This window comes from Ambystoma mexicanum, chromosome 5p (genome assembly GCF_040938575.1).
Source record: "Ambystoma mexicanum isolate Mex_15411 chromosome 5p, UKY_AmexF1_1, whole genome shotgun sequence".
Lineage (NCBI taxonomy): Eukaryota > Metazoa > Chordata > Amphibia > Caudata > Ambystomatidae > Ambystoma > Ambystoma mexicanum.
Genome location: NC_090930.1, coordinates 61,640,294 through 61,657,323, shown reverse-complemented (window position 1 = coordinate 61,657,323; position 17,030 = coordinate 61,640,294). Strand labels below are relative to the sequence as shown.

Here is a 17,030-nt window from a genome sequence, read left to right as displayed (position 1 = left end):
GAGTTTGTAGATGCTGGCCACTATTGACCGAACCTACCTTGCTATCCGTAAGTCGGGTCTGAACAAATATGTCCGTGATTGTGCACTTTACTTCACTGCTGCTCCTGTCTTTCCGCCCCTATCGTGTCGGCTCCTCCTCGCATGTAACAATTGTCTGCTTCTTTACTCCCTGCTTCCTAGGCAGCTTGCCATTGCCTAAATTTACCTTTACAACTCCAAACTGTGCTGCAGCGTTGCTATATCCTTTTTGTACCTCTACTGGTGTTTGGTGCTATATAGTGCCTCCTCTGCAACACCAATACGTTGTGCGTGCTTATTTTTTTATTTAAAATGGTATGTTTGGATTCCAAACTTTTCATTATCAAGTTTTCTACAGTCTCATTTATTTCACGGTGCTATTTGAGACATGACTATCCATAATTGGATAATTGTAAAAATTAAAGCTTTATCGTTATCGCTGAGAATTTGGGTCCATTTTTCATGTGTGCATCTGTTTCTCTGATATACCAAAAAAGTCCTGAACAGGTTTCGTTTCTCCTTCAATGAAGTACATATCACTATGTGGCGTTTCCGTGGTGTTTTCTTGATTATAAAATCGACAGTGAGTTCTTCGTGGCCAATTGTTTATACTCTCGAGTTGGAAGTATGTTGAAACGAAAAAGCAAGTACAGATCTCAGATCTTTTGGTCAGGAAAGTGAGCTAGATATTCTGGTAGTTCGTTTAGAGCTCTTGTTTCCGTTTCACATCTGTGGTGATTGAATTGGGTTTGTTGGACTTGAGTTTAATCCAGTTGTTGTGCTGTGTTTTACGTTTAGCATATTGAGGTGTCTGTATCGGCATCTCTTCAGAGATCTCTTCCTGTTGCATCAATTTTTGATCTTCATTGACCACTGTTGTAGTGTTGTCACGTTCATCAGGTTTTTTTTCACTTTTTGGAGTATCAATTGCTGCAATTTTCATTGCAAGTTACTTTTCTATATAGATTTTGTTTCCACCCAATTATTGATTCTTGGCATTGGAAAATTGCACGGCAGTGCCAGTGTTTTCCTCCAAAATATTGCTTCATACACATGCCACTTAATATGCTGTTGAAGTTTCTCCAGCGCAAGTATTGGAAAGACTTTTTGTTTGAACAGAGCCACGACCGGTTTGAGTGAAAATTTGCCAAACTTGCTGTGGAAAAAACATCTTTGGCGCGCAAGTGAGAAGGCTTTGGTTTCCAAATGGTCTTTCCATTCCTGTTCATTTCAAGATTAATTGATCATTGTGCCCAGATATTTAATGGTCTTCACAACTTCAATAGGCTGGCCTCTGAGTATGACTGTTGGCTTTCTTTGTTTCTTCTTTTTTTGGTTTATCAACATCATCCGTTTTGATTTCAGTGTTGATCTGAAGCTCATTCTTGTATTCTTGTTTGTCAAGGCTGACTTGGAGGCCGGCCAATGTTTTATCTAAAATTATATCATCTGCATAAATCAATGTTTGTATAGGTTCATCAAAAGTCTTCAGGGGATTTGGCGCTGCATCTTGTATTTGTTAGACAAAGTCTGAGGTATAGAGATTGTTTGGTCGCTGCCAGTGGACACCCTTTTTTTATTCCGTTCCAAGGGGCTATTGGGCTAGTCACAGATCCATCTTTTGTTAGTCTGACTAGAATCGTGGCATTCGAGTAAAGTTTTTCGGATTAAGAATGGATGCAGGGCACTGCCACGCTGTTAGTTTTCCCCATAATCTTGGACGATTTACTGTGTCAAATGCTAATTTTAGGTCTATGAAGACCGCATAAACCTGATGTTTCTTTTGGCTTCTTGCTTGATCATGTTTAGGGGCAATAGGTTGATAGTTCCTACTTTTTGGATGAATCCAGTTTGGCGTTTTACCAGTATTTCGTTTACCACTGTCCATTGATACAGGTTTTTCAAGAGGAAAGAGGCGAACAACTTTCCTAAAGGATCCAGGAGGGCAAAGGGTCTAGAATTCACAGGATGTTTCCAGTTGCTCTGCTTGAAGATTGGGATAAATGTTGCACATTTCCAACTGGTGGGTATTTGTTTCGTTTGTTATATCGATGAGCAGCGGCTCAAATAGTACAACCCACTCTTCTGGAGCAGATTTTAAGTTTGCGTTTGCGAGGCCGTCGGGGTCCCAGCGCTCACTGTTTTCAGGTTCTTGATTGTTGTTGCAATATTGTCGACTTCCCCTTTAAGGTTCCACAGAGGGTCTAGATTAGCTCTTTCTGTAACGATAGTATGGGTCCTCTTATACAAGTTTGTAAAATGTAGTATCCAAGCCTGTTCTACTTCTTGAATCAGGTTTGACGAAGTAGGATTGTTTCAAGAGGGCCCATAGTTGCTTCGTGTTTCTCTGGTTCAGGGCTGTTAAGATCGCTTCTGCATCGGTTTGATGTAGGAGGGTTTGCGCTTGTTTTATCCTGTTGGTATATTTAGGTTTTCTTTTTTGATTGCTCTTATGGTTCCACAGCCAGACTATGTTGCCACTGCAATCACAGCGTCTTGTGCCCAGGAGATAAGCGGAGGGTCTTGTGCACAGTTTCCAGTTTACTCCTTGCCGTGTAAGCGTTTATATAATTGCATGAGTGTAGGGTCGCTGCCACCAATATGCACCACTCGCGTTATTTAGCCTGCTTGCTATTTCTTTTCAGCGGAGTCTGCTCATTCACATCGTGGCTGCAGTCGGTGGATTCTGGAGGTGGTGTCTTAGATTGCGGTCTCGCTGCCGCACCAAGGCAGTGTCGGCACCTCACTGCAGTGCGGGTTCCTATGCTGGTAATTTTCGGGTGCCCGGCTGTTTCGCTGTGCCGCCGCAGTTCGCCTCTTCTCTGGGCTCCTTCACCACTTGGGCCGCAGACGCTGCTCACGCTGTTGTGGTTCTAAATCTGTCCGATTTCACTGCGGGCAGCTTCTGTAACAGGCTACATAGCCTTGATCAGCTTATCTGATATTCAGACCATTTATAAAGCATATATGGCACAGATTGTGACTGATCTCTCGGGAGCTTCCAGGAAAGCGTCCTCGCAGCATGGCCGCTATCCGCACCCATTCTTTAATCATTGACACATTTTTAAAGCTTGTTACTTAAAAGGACATGTTGGGTGGTGGGGCGGGGAGATATGCGTTTCTGTCATTTTATACTGTATTAAGTGCTGCAGGTTTAAACCTGTGTAAGGATTGTATTAACCAATTAACAATAAAGGGAAAAAAATAGTGAATCGCTGAAACGCCTGTTTTGACGGCCCATGTTAAGCAGCGGAAACTTTTTAGTGAAATGAGTATTTTTTTGTTGGCAACTAACCTTTTATTATATTGTCAGTCAATGGGATTTACAAGAACTTAACAGGGTTCGAAATTGAGATTCGAGGAGCAGGAACTAAAACCAGTTCCTGGATTTCGGGTATCCCACTGTCGGCAGGAGCTACCACAGGGGGAGCAGGACCTGCCAGAGATGTTCCTAACATTTGTCCATTTTGTATGAACCACATGTTTGGAAGGCACCAGTTGGTCTGGGGAGCCGAAAGTAGCTATTGGTTTCAAGCTAACCAGGTTCTAATATGCTAGAAGCTTGAGCTAAATGGCCCCCAGCTCCCATCAATTACGGACCCTGTTTAAAAATTGTTTACAGCTCCTATTGATCTGTGCAGGACTACTTTTTAGTAATGTTAATTGTAGAATTAATGAGTCCTTCTCAATAGGAGCTTGTGTGTTCTGTAAACCTATTTGCGGTCTGTGCCGTCCATGATCATGTTCTCCTTTCTCTGTAGGTTACTTTGGGCAATGATAAATCCTTTACCTACGATTATGTGTTTGACCCGTCCACCGAGCAGGAAGAAGTTTTTAATACGGCTGTTGCACCTCTTATCAAAGGGATTTTTAAAGGTGGGTGATCCGTTGCAGCATTGTCCATTGGTGTAAATGGAATGCCTTTCTCTAGCATTCCGAGGTGCCTAAGATAACTTGTGATCCTGAAAATGTAGAAGGCGACTGGGTGGCCATTCACTCTTCTGTGGAGGTGTCCTTTTTAGTTTGCCCATAGCAATTGATAATGTACATTCATGTAAAAATGAGATTGAAAAGAATAATTTTCCTTTTTTGCATGGTTTTCAGATATGCAAATGTTCATGCCCCTCTTGCCAGCAAGTGGGGTTTTCTCTTGCAGTGCTGTTGTAAGCTGGGAGACCTTGCTTTTTGGGTAGAAGGCCTTTTTTCCCAATGTATTTCTTGCTTACTCTTTTGGGTTTTGGACTTTATTCCTCCCAGCCAGCCTCTGTTTTTGTGTGCTCTGACTTATTCATGTGGCTAGGCTAGTAGTAGCTATACTTGGAAACCATTTTTATCTGGCTAAGTTTTTATTTTCTTAAACCCCCCTCCATTTCAGAAAATGGAGATACTGTCTGTCCTCAGACTTGTCACCGATCCTTTGTCCCCCTCAGTGCGTGTGGGGGTAGCCATCTTTTGCCACGTGAAACCTGTATTCCATAATTATGGACTGTATTCAGCCTGACCGCTACCAATCCCCCCCCCCCCCCAAACTCCCCTCTTTGCACCCACCATCAATGGAACACTTGGTCAGCAAAAGTGCATAGCGACTGCCTCTGAAGGTGTTTTGAGAACTGCATTTTGGACCCAAGGTACTGCTTGCCAAACTGTGGCACTTCTGGGGTTTCCTTTCTTCAATTGAGGTCCAATTTCTTGGTCACTTCATTCACAGCGCCCTGATGCCTGCGGGCTTACGGCGCTATAGAAGCATATAAACATAAACCTAAACACTAGGGTCTTCTGTGGCTGAAATTCCACTGGAGCTATAGAAACAGCCCCCTTTGAAAGTGCTCTCAAAACGCAGAAACAGAGGCCCGTCCAAAACCGGCAAAACTTTTGTTCTGGAACTCTAAAACTTTCTGGCCAGGTTAGGTAAATTATTTGACCACCTAGGGAAGACTCTTTGAACTTATAGAAACCTACAGAAACTTGCCTGTTGCATTTATTTTATGGAGTTGACTTGCATACATGTACCATTGTAGCTCTTGCTTTTTCTATATAAGGAAATATATGTATAAGGTTTCTGGGCAGGCTCTAATTTACTTTTTGTCAGAGGTGTACTGTACCTGTTCAGTACCGGTGCTATACTACACTACTTCTTAACTCGTCTTTCACTGAAGCTCACCAGGCTCTTTAAGACATGACAATATAGAGCAAGCCCTTGATCATGGGGCTAGAGGGAAATCCCCCTAACATTTGCCCTTTGAACCTTATTTCCATAGGATACAATGCCACTGTCATTGCCTACGGTCAGACCGGATCAGGAAAGACGTTCTCCATGGGGGGTGCATATACCCAAGACCAGGAACATGAGCCCACAGTGGGTGTCATTCCTCGGGTCATAAGAACCCTGTTCAAAGAAATCGAGCTGAGGCCAGAGTGGGTTTTTGTGATGAACGTCTCTTACCTGGAGGTAGGTTGACCCAACTTTGCTTCACTTCAACTTGCTTTTGAGTGTACCTGTAACATTGGTTAATGGTGTTCAGTCTATGATTTTTATAACCACCAGATCTACAACGAGGAGATTATTGACCTGCTGTCATTTGGAAACAAATCCTCCCAGATCAACATTAGGGAAGATCCCAAGGAAGGCATAAAGGTACCATCTTTCAAGTCTTGTAAATGGCGCAAAAGCTGCTAATTAATGCATTCTCCTGGGTTCTTTGCAGAAACCTCTGCTGAGTTTCATAGCTTCATGAAACTGCAGTTTCAACACATACTGCCTTCAAGAAGTGTTTCTGCTGTCTTACCTTGCAGGCAGTGCCTCGCTTTCATTCTGCTTAAACCTGCAGTCTTTTGTTCAAACCATTTTATTGAGCATATGGAATTATTATTTAAGGACAGTTCCGGATTTCCATTTGGTACAGGGAGATAGAAGTCATGATGTGGTCTTCAGCGTTTGTCTAGTCACGAACGGATCATGGGTGGTAACTGTCTCTCTTGGCGCTAGTGTAGATGGGACGGGGGGGGGGGATTTGGGAGTGGTCTTGAGATGAACATAATGGTTTGAACTGGTCCTGAACAGTACTGCTCTACAATTGGGATATTTTAGGGTGCCTGCATTCACTTGAATGCTTTTTTATGATTATAACTGGGAGCCCCCTGTGGTTTCTCCTGGCACCTTGTTGCTAATGGTGTCATTTCTTTAGAAAACATGTGCCTTCTAGTGCACATTTAAACTTGCTCCATGCGATAGCCACCCCATAGGTTGGGGCGTTTGTCTCCTAAGAGGCAGTGGTGGTTCTTATCCCCAGATCCACGGCACCATTTGCTTTGTTTCTGCCTGTTTATCAACCTTTTTCTTTCTGTTGCCTAGATCGTCGGCTTGACTGAACGGGATGTAACTACTGCTCTAGAAACGGTGTCCTGCCTGGAGCAGGGCAACAGCTGCAGGACAGTAGCGTCTACAGCCATGAACTCCCAGTCGTCCCGCTCCCACGCCATCTTCACCCTCTCAATCGAGCAGACCAAGAGCAATGAGAAGTATGAGCCAGAGTTCGGCTTCACTAGATGGCCAGGGCGCAATTTGCTTAATTGCCTTTGTTCACGTTGATTCTGTATTGATGTGCTTTCAGCTGTCGTGAATAAGATCTGTTTCTTAACAATTTTAGTGGTGGTAATGGGGGGAGGGGCTAACCGGGCAACCCCAGGGGCCCTTACAAATCACTAAATTAGTGAGTGCCTTTCTACTCTCAATGGCTGAAAACGTCCGTCATGTGCAATGCACCGGGCAGCAGTGTATTGCACAGCATCCGGGCAAGATATCACTTGCAAGGAAAAGTGAGCGGGCCTGCCAGAAAAGGCGCTTCCTGAGCCTCTTCTGCCAGAGGGTTTGAGAGTCGTGTCTAGATGATAAAGGCAAGCTACAGAGCAATGGTCAATACGCGACTCAGTTGTGGTAAGCACTTACGAGAAATGCATTGCTAATTTTATCCAGCAAGTGCTCAAAATAGTCACTCTACCAACTCGCCTCCACGTGATGGAGGGCATGGAGTCAACTGGATTAGACCATTAAAAGGCTAGTGCTGGCAATCGTGCTTTGTGATGCACACATTCGTGCAATAGTTGGTGACTCGAGGCTTTTTGCCGAACCTAATGCAAAGTGAAGGTACCAACTCTAGATGCAAAGCAGTTTGTGTAGCTCCAAGCTTGGCCGGTGCTGTATGAATAACCACCCTGGGAGGGGTGTTCTTTTAAATTAAGGGACTCTGATGTATGATGGAAACTCGAAGACAAAATACTGGATGCCAGTTTCTGAAAATAAGGGGTGTTGGTAATTGTTGGCTCAAAATAAACTGGGTTTCCACACTGCACTCTGGCTTCGATTTCAGTGGGGTGGCCACTTTGCCCTAGCAAGAAAGCACACATATACAGAGCTTCCCCCCAGATGGCTAGTTCTGTTATTTTCAACTTACCCTTCCTTGTTTGCACTTTATGCATGCAGTTTTGTCTTTATTTTAATGGGTAGCACCTCCCCTAACTCAGCCACCCACCAACTCCCTACCACCCAACACAAAATACATGCATGTAATATATATTTGAGCCAAGTCACACATTCGACAAGTCCACCTAGTAGCCATCACTGGAAGTTCACCTCAGGTCTGAGCCACAACAGCAAGGCATTGTGGGTAAGCAGATTAACTCAAATGCAAACCTTTTTCTCCAGGAAATTTTTTGTCTGAGGGCATTGCTATTTTATACATGTCTTGATCGGTATCGAGTTAAAATGTCCATTTTCGAATGCCATTTCTTCAAAGAATAATGGTGAAAAAAAATATTTCGAATGTGATTTTTTTATTTGCATGTTTTTTGGTTTAGCTAGTAAAAACAAAGTAAATAAAAATAAGGGGAGATTGGGGGGGAGGGGGACCCCATTAAAAAAAATGCAAAATCTTTTTCGGCATTGCATTTTTTTTTAAAATGCCATTCGAAAAAGTTTCATTCGACATATTCACTATAAACCGTTTTTATCAACCCAAGAAGGACATTTTGCAAGGCTGTCGGGACGACTACATACCTGGCTTCACCCTTATTAGGGCTCATCAGTGCAGTATAGTCCTGACAGCCTTGTGGTTGGAGCATTTGGCCATGTTTTTCTTGGTGTTGTGAACACATGGCCACGTGAGTCTTCTGGCGAGGAGGGCTGGAGTATCTATTCAGTGGTGAAGACACTCGGCCTTCACGCATGGGTTGAGAGGCTGAGCTACAAGGATTGGGACCTCCCGCATGACGTAATGAAGAATTTGCTTTCGGCCAGAAGGCCAGCAATAAAATCCATATACCATTGCCGTTGGAACAAGTTCTGCAGTCCTCGTCTAAGGAGAAAGATGTGGACCCTTTTCAATGCAATACACCTACAGTGTTATCATTTTTACTACATTTGGCCAATCTGGGGCTCCAGATTGGAACAATCAAGGGTTACCTGGCAGCACGTTCCATATTCAAGCGCACATCGGAAGATGCATCCTACTTCTAAATACATTTAATTCAATTTCTTAAAGGATTCACAAATGTGTTTCCTCCTACACCATTCCAAATACAAACTTGGGACCTTAACTTGGTTTAAAGTTTTTGACGAGCGCTCCTTTTTTAAATTTATTTTTTTTAGCCACTCCATTCCTGGCCTTTATGGTTGCTAATTTACAAAACTATTTTGTTAGCGGTAACTTCAGCCCGCAGGGTTAGTGAGTTGCAGGCATTATCCTGTAAACCGCCATTTACTTATTTTAAAAGGATAGGGTTGTCCTTTAGGTCAAACCCTCTTTTCTACCTAAATTTGCGTTGGACTACCATTTACCACAGAAAATTGGGCTTCCAGTCTTCTATCCTCGCCTCTTCCTGGCATGGAAGAGGAACAATGTCCTAGACTCGAACCAAGAAGAGCTGTAAGCTTTTATGTTTCTAGAAAGGCAAGTTACGACAACACAACCAACTTCATTGGTTATACAGGACACAAACTAGGTCTGTCAGTTACCAAGCATTCTATCCAGATAGACTATACGACTATTTTGAAGTGCTACAGGCTAGCTGGGAAATATCCACCAGAATACTTAAGGGTTCATTCCACTAGGGACATGGTTACTTCCTCTGCCCTTCAGACTGGAGTTCCGATAAGGGATATCTGCAAAGAAGCTACCTGGTCCACCTTCCACAAAACATTATTCAGACACCTGGAACAATGAAGGAGATATGGGAAGGCAGTTCCATGCTCCATTCTGGACAAACGTTAACTCAAATTCTTACTCCTACCTCCAAAAGAACCTAATACTGCTTTGGGAGTCTATCATAAGATGAGGAATACGTGGGAGGACACAATCCATTCAAAGAAGTAGTGCCTTACCCCTGTTAATGGTCTTTCTACTGGATGGTTCTCCCACATATTCCTCATTGCCCTCCCAACCTTCCCTGCTGTATAATTTTCTGAGCTTTAGACCTTGCGCTCTTTTAAGGCCTGATCATTTCAAAGGCACGTATCATTTTAAAAGCGCGTATCAAGCCGATAATTCTGCATATGGGTGATGAAAAAACAGTTCTTAAGTCAAAGGGCGCTGCGCCTGGTATATGTAGTTGATAACGCCAGCGAGATGGAAGCCTTCGAGGGACCTAGTCGGCGGTCTCGACGCACAGCGTCCTCTGCCGAAAGAATATTTTCGAAGCCGCTGATATTGGAAATGAAGATATAAGATGAATACATGGTAACATCAAGTCGAAAGAACGTTTACCAGGTTAACTTGTTAATCTGAGAACCCGTGCATGGTGGGATGTCAAAATTTCATAAGCAGGACTCTTGCCGGTCAAGCTGATGTCCCTTGGAGTTCTGGGCAGAAACTCAGAACGACGGCCCAATCTGGATTTGCCAGACCACTGGGTGCTTCAGGGACACTTCTGAAGGATGTAACTTGCTATGTACCATTAGACGCGGAGACCAGTTACCACGGTTCCAGAGGTTTGAAGCAATGATTAGGGGTTTCGGAGATGAGTAGCCAGGCAGGGATCCACTGAGACTGCAGCAAGAATTGGTTGCCAGCCCTCTCTAGGATGCTTCCACGGATCACCCTGCTGCAGGGCTACTCTGGATACTTGGCTCCTTCAGATCTGCTGGAATTGTTGCAGGACACCTTATCCCAAATGCAGGTGAGTGACCAGAGACTTCCCTCCATTGGCAAGATATGCTTCAAACATGCACACCAGCAGTGGTGCTGTCATGGACTACTGTGGGTCTGACTCATGCATGCACTCTAGACACACTGGCACCAGTATGTGTATGGGATCAGACCATTCCAGCCCATTTCCTGTGACCCCCCCCCTTCACACGTGTTATGCACTAGCCAGCGAAAAGCAAAGCTTTCCTGGGCCAGTGCATGACCATAGAAGGAAATTACTGGCAAGGCGGGACACTTGCCACTGTTAGACTTACCGTGTTTACTGTGTTTGGCTACTAACCAAGTACTGTAAAAATTATAAAAAAATAACTGTTGCCACCGGTTTGTACTTGGGAACATTTCAGATGACCATAAAATCCCTTTGAGTGTAGTCTGGGGTCATACAAAAGACACCTCATGCACTCCATTGGAAGATGGATTGTGCAATATCGATGCTACCGAAAAAGGTAACCAGTCAAAGGGTAGCATAGTTTCCCAGTATTGACAGCCGTAAGGACTGACCAGTTTCCCCATAACAATCAGCAGAAGGCCAGTAGAGCAAAGCTGAAGGCAAATCCTTTGGGGGTCCATAGAATATGGAGGGAAAGTTGCTAACATGAAAGGCCTCACCCAGCAGGAGGATAGGTGGTCCAGCATGAATGTCCCAGACCTTAACACACAAACCAGAGATTAGCCAGTACAGCCTGGTCTGGTCCTAGAAATGCAGCGACTGTGGGAAATCTAATTATTACTCGCAGAAATTCCAGTTCAGAACTGGCCTTTGTTACAGGGTTTCCCTTTAAATACCACCACTCACCGGGCCTGGCCCAAGCCAGCCTGCCATTCCCAAAAGGGGTCTAGGGAACAAATGGATTGTCCCTAAATTTGCCACTCAACCCAGAACACCCTTTAGGATGTGAAATGGAGAACCCAGGAACAGATTGGTATGTGCCAGTGAAAACCAATATGAAGGCTTCCTCACTCGGCTCACAGAACTAACGTTGGCTACAAAACCCTTTTAGACCTGCCTTGTTCTTGCACTGAAGCCTCCAAACAAAATGGCTGAATTGAATGCATTATCGCATTGGATCCAAAAAGGTACATGAGGGCTGCCAGTGCAAGTCGCTTGTGCCCTTTGTGAAGACAAAGGTAAACCACCAACACCAGTCTACACCCCTAAAGCCAATGTATATGGATATTGCCAAAGGGCACAGATGGGGGTGCTTAAGAAGTCCCATCCTGGGACCTGGTCGTCTTTTGAGTGACCCAGGACTAGGCACTCTTGGTGAAAGGGTTGCTGTTGGGCAACATTGTATGCAGTACCCTGTGGGAGACTGCACCAGCCTGTCTTCTTGGCAATAGTTAACACAACCTTTGGTATATGCATGTACTACACAAGCTGGTAGTGACTGAGCAGCCAGGCTTATCTTACGAGGGGTCAATGTGAGCTGTGAGGTTATTGCACAGATACAGTGACAAGCATCCAAATAAACACTTAACCTCAAGGTTTCTTGATGAAACAATTATTTATTAATTTAACAGTTAAATAAGCCTTCTTTGGAAGGGTGCAAAATATGGAACACAATAATATGCTTCAAAATATTCAGTTTCAATAAAGCAGTAGATGCCCATTTGGGATGGAACACGCACTTCCAACGCACTGAGTTGACTTCAATAACTAGGACACTGGACATTGATAGTTCACTGGTACATTTAGAGCAATACTGAGGTTGGTGTCAAAAGGAAAAGATGAGGGAAGATAACAATGGTTAACAAATATTCTTCAGCAGGGAAGTACTTTTTGAACCCTCCAATGAAAGGTAAATTAACCCTTTCCCAGCTACACAAGTTATCTGTGACTTGCGTTGAGGGATAGTTAAAGCACCAAGTCAGAGGTAAAGGTCTTTCAGGGAGCTAGGACTGCCAATGTCAATTGACAAAGTCTAGGTGAGCTGAAGCACTTCTTGCAGGTAGCTAAAGTCTTGCACAATGTTTTAGAAAGCTTTGTAGGAAATGAAATCACTGTAGGCCACAAGTTGGGAGGCTTGTGAGGGGCAGAGCTGCAAGCAACTCTGCAAAAGCAAACCAGACAAGTCTCAACTGAGAGCTAGCAAGGCTACGCTACAAGAGGTAAGCAACCGCATAGTTTTACAGTACCTTTTTGGTTTAAAGAAACTGGTTCCAGCTGGCTTCTGTTCAAGTTGTAGGTCTGCAGATCCTGTTCCTGAGCCTCAGTCGTGGGGACAAGAGGGAGGACGTCTGGGGACTTCTGCACTATGAATTGGTCGGCGGCTGCAATGGGCAAACTTCAGATCAGCAGCACTTCACGGTTTCAGCTTCTCGCGGCTCTCGCAAATAGCACCACTGCGATTCTCATACCTTTATGGACCTTCCTGGCATCTGGGGTGCAGCACTCTAAGGTGGCTCAGGCTTGGTTAATCCTGCTTCATGGGAGTCTGGAGGATCTTCCTGGAGCTCGGGTCCGATTTTTAAAACGACGCACTCGATCCTGGTGTTCCTCTCCCTGGCAATCGGTTCCTGCAGCAGAAATGGAAGGTACAGCTAGCTCCGAAAGGATGTCCAGATGAGTTTGCTTTGGGGTTGATTGGTCCCACCAACCCAAAGGGAGAAGTCGTCCGTTGCAGGGCTTCTCTAGTTGAGGCGAATTCAGAGCTTCAGCAATGCAGCAGGGCTTCACCGGGCAAACCAATGGACCAGGCGTTGCAGCAAGCGTCATTTCCAAGTTCTTCTTCGGATTAGTCCAATGGTCGACTCTGCCTTCCAAGACAAAAGCCTCGCCTTTTATGCAGGTTTATCCCATTCACAGCCTAGCCGTCACTTACACAGCAGGGCGGCTGTCCTCCAAGGACAGCCAGCCTGCCTATCACTTTTTGGGTACATTCCTGTAACCAAGGGGATTAAGCACAGGGAGTTTCGGGCACCTCCCTCACTTCCTGCCATGCCAGACACGCTGGAGCCAGAGGTGGGCTTCAGCAGTGAAACCCGCCAAAGACAAAACTAACAAAGGGACCAATCCTGGTTTGACGCGCAGAGTAAATATCAAGATGGACCTTTCCAACAAGAAATGGCGAAAAAAGACCTGGGCCATTTTGGCAAAATAGTCACCCGTGGGTGTTTTACTGCAGTTGCCATTGCAGCCCCCAGTAGAAACACAATGGTAGGAAAAAATAAACCACTCTCACCAGCCATTAACTGTAGAAAGGGTAACATAAATGTTACATGAGAAACTAGACAAAGTAGAAGGTGCTGGAGGTAACCCCTCCAGCACCCTATTGTAAGATAGTGTGCACTGGGTCTAGAAAGTTACCAAATGTAAGTAAAGTCAATTTCACTTCACGCCTCTTGGAAACAGTAGTTTAACAAGAGAAGGTATTTAAACCTTGGGGAAATCTAAGACTTCCCTGTGTCACTGCACTGAAGGTGCTTTGTGACACAATGTAAAAAAATGATGCCTTCGGAGTTTGATTCCAAAGTCAAAAATAAATGTATTCAACCCAATGAAAAAACACACGAGAGTGGGGAAAAGGTGTCCCCCTCCAGGTTGGAAATTAAAACTCCTAAAGTCTGGCAAAAATGCTGGGGGGGGTCTCTAACGTAAAAGGGAATTGGCACATTTGTTTGTTTGTTTATTTATTTATATAGCGCTCTTGACCCGGGGGTATATATGCGCTTTGAGCATCAGGTTACAGGTAAAAGACAATAGTACAGTATTAATAGGGCATAGATAATAGTATACAAACAATATACATACAATTGGACATTCAGGGTGCATACATATGTAGTAGGACGGTTATTTGTTGGTTAACCAGGAGATGACCTTAGTTCTGAAGGGTTGGAAAGTAGGTGTAGATTTAATATCCAGTGGGATGGAGTTCCAGAGTTGTGATGCCAAAGTTGGGAAGCTGGATCCTCCGGCTCTTTTAAGGGAGAATTTGGGAACTGTTAGTTGTAATGAGTTGGACGATCTGGTGGTTCTAGTGTTCTGTCTTAGTGTAAATTTGTTCGAGAGGTAGGGTGGGGCAAGATGATTAAGGGCTTTGTAAGTAAGGCATATGGTTTTCAAGTCTATTTTCTGTTGGATGGACAACCATTTGCAGGCAGTTCTGGTGGCGGAGATGTGTTCCCTTCTAGGAATATTGAGGGCGGCACGTAGTGCGTTGTTTTGTAGAACTTGCAATTTATTGATTACTGTTTTGTTGGCACCTACATAGAGGCTATTACAGTAATCCAGTTTAGATTGGATGAGTGCTCTGGCTAGGATGAGACAGTTGCTAGGGGAGATCAGTGGTCTGCAGGCCCTGATTAGTTTACCAGTGTAGGCCGTGGCTGAGGCGGTCATATTGATTTGTTTAATTAGGTTAATGTTCGTGTCTAGGTAGAAACCGAGGGTTTTTACACTCTTGGCGATGGGTATGGTGTTACCGTCAATAGTGAAGCTAGTGTAGCCGGGACAGAGTTTACTGATAGTGTTAGGTGAGCCGACAAGAAGCAATTCAGTCTTGTCATCATTCAGGCATAGGCCATGTGTGGCCATCCATGCCTGAATGATGGAAAAGACTTCATTGATCCATTTGGCGTCCTTGTTGTAGTTGCCTGATAGGGTGAGGAGTATCTGGGTGTCATCTGCATAGTTAGTGTAGGTGACACCCAGATTGTCCAGCTTGTCGAATAAAGGCTTGGTGAAAATATTGTAAAGGGTGGGTGAGACACAGGATCCTTGTGGGACACCGCAGGTGATGGGGATGGGGTCTGCCGCTGCTAGGGGGGAGAAGACCCGCATGGTTCTGTTGTCCAGGAAAGATTGGATCCATGTGACTGCAGAGTGGGAGAAGTGTGCTGCCAGAGACGAATGGTTGCACAAGATTTTATGGTCGACCAGGTCAAAGGCAGCGGAAAGGTCAAGGAGAAGAAGGATGGCAGCCTTATTTTTGTCTTTGAGTTCGTCTATCTGGCATTTGAGATCAACAAGGGCCGTTTCTGTCCAGTGTTGTGGTCGAAAGCCAGATTGGCGAGTTCCTAGTAGGTGATTGGCCTCGAGGTAGTCCTGAATTTGTAAATAAGCCACTCTATCCAAGATTTTTAGTAGGAATGGGACGGTGGTAATAGGTCTGTAATTCGTAGGGATGTCAGGGTTGAGAGTAGTTTTTTTAGTAGAGGTAGGACCCAGGACTGTTTCAGATTGCTGGGGACCATGTTGTTGGCGAAGGACAGGTTTATTAATTTAGTGATAAATGGGGAGAGATCCCTAGCTGCATCTTTTATGATTTGTGCGGGGCAGCTGTCCCCCTTGCAATTCGATGGTTTAAGGGATGCTATAATTTTCTGAACCTCCAATATAGATACCTTTTTGAAGGTGAAGCCTGAACTAGTGGCAGTAGGTGGAAGGGGTGTGGGGATGGAGGTGGGATCGAGAGTAAGTTGTTGTCGTTTGTTGTTGATTTTGGTTTGGAGCCCTGAGATTTTGTTGGCTAGGGCATTCTGGATCCCTGTGCACCAAGGTTTGTCCTTAGTGCAAGAGTCAGTGGGGGTAATGGGGTTTTCTAATTCCTTTAGTATGTTAAAGAGCTCTTTAGTACTGGAGCTTGCCTGGGAGATCCTAGTATTGAGAGAATCTTTCTTGGCACGTATAATCTCATTTTTGTAGAGGGTGGAGATGTTGGTGAGATTAGTTCTGTTATTTATGGAAGGCACTGATTTCCAGAGTGCTTCAAGTTTGTTTTTTTGTTGACGAAGGGTTTTGAGCTCCGGGGTGAACCATGTGTTCAGGTGCGCTTTGGGTATTCCTTTGCGCAGTTTCAGTGGGGCAATGATGTCAATGGCTTTGGCCATGGACTCATTGTAGGCATTGACCAGTTGGTTCAAGTCCGTTGTAACGGGTAGTGCGTTTAAAGTAGGGATCACCAGAGGTATTAGGGCTTCCGCTGTGATATTGCTCTTTTTCCTAGTAGGGCAGGCAGGTGCAATAATAGGCCTTTTATGTGCTGAATTGCTGGTAAGAATGTCAAACGGGAGGAGGTGGTGGTCAGTCCAGATAAGTTGTGTGGGATCTTCCGTAGTAATGTTGCAATTAAGGGTAGTTATCCAGTCGAGGATTCTACCTTTCGAGTGGGTGGGTTTGGAACAGAGTTGTTGGAGGCCATGCTCCTCTAATGCCATGGCCAGGGCAGTGGCTGGGGTGTCTAGGGGGTCGTTAAACCCGAGATTAAAGTCTCCGAGTATAATCAGTTGTGCTGAAGGTTTGGAGCTTTCAGCAACTAGTGAGGTGATGTCTTCCTCAAATGAGCCAGGAGGGCCCGGGGGTCGGTAAATTAAGTGCAGTGTAATAGTACTTTTAGGGGAGGTTTGAACTTTGACTGTAATATGTTCACAGGATTTGAGTGGGGGAGCAGAGGATAGTCTGATGTCAAGCGTGGACTTAAAGATAATAGCTACGCCGCCTCCTCGAGCGTTCGGTCTATCTGCTCTAAGGATGGTGTAGTTATCAGGTATGGCTAGGGTAAGAGATGGACCTGCAGCATCGTGCAGCCATGTTTCGGTTACCGCAAGGAAGTCCAGGTTGTTTGTTAGAATAATGTCTGCAACTTCTGTGGCATGGGCGACTAATGATCTGACATTTAGGAGAGCTCCTTTAAGACTGGGATGGATGGTGTTGATGGGAGTTATAGTGTGAGGGTTGGTCTTGTTGAGTGATTTGGCTGGGCCTTTGCTGGGTCTGTGGTGGGTTCTGGCGCCAAGTCTAGAGTTCCGATCGGAGGGGATGAGGGTAGTGTTACGGGAGTTAGTTGGGTTAGCTAATGTAGAGGTGTTGTAGTC

The 17,030-nt window shown here is 44.8% G+C and overlaps 1 protein-coding gene across 4 annotated transcripts in view; it reads left to right on the top strand.

Annotated features, from left to right (window-relative positions):
* The window catches only part of KIF4A (kinesin family member 4A), an 807,676-nt gene that overhangs the window by 88,177 nt on the left and 702,469 nt on the right, over positions 1-17,030 (top strand). For all 4 annotated transcript variants that reach the window (XM_069612448.1, XM_069612449.1, XM_069612450.1 and 1 more), the window contains 4 exons: positions 3,780-3,894; positions 5,277-5,467; positions 5,564-5,653; positions 6,371-6,537. In XM_069612448.1, coding sequence (XP_069468549.1) covers positions 3,780-3,894; positions 5,277-5,467; positions 5,564-5,653; positions 6,371-6,537 — 563 coding nt within the window. The remainder of the gene's footprint in view (positions 1-3,779; positions 3,895-5,276; positions 5,468-5,563; positions 5,654-6,370; positions 6,538-17,030) is intronic.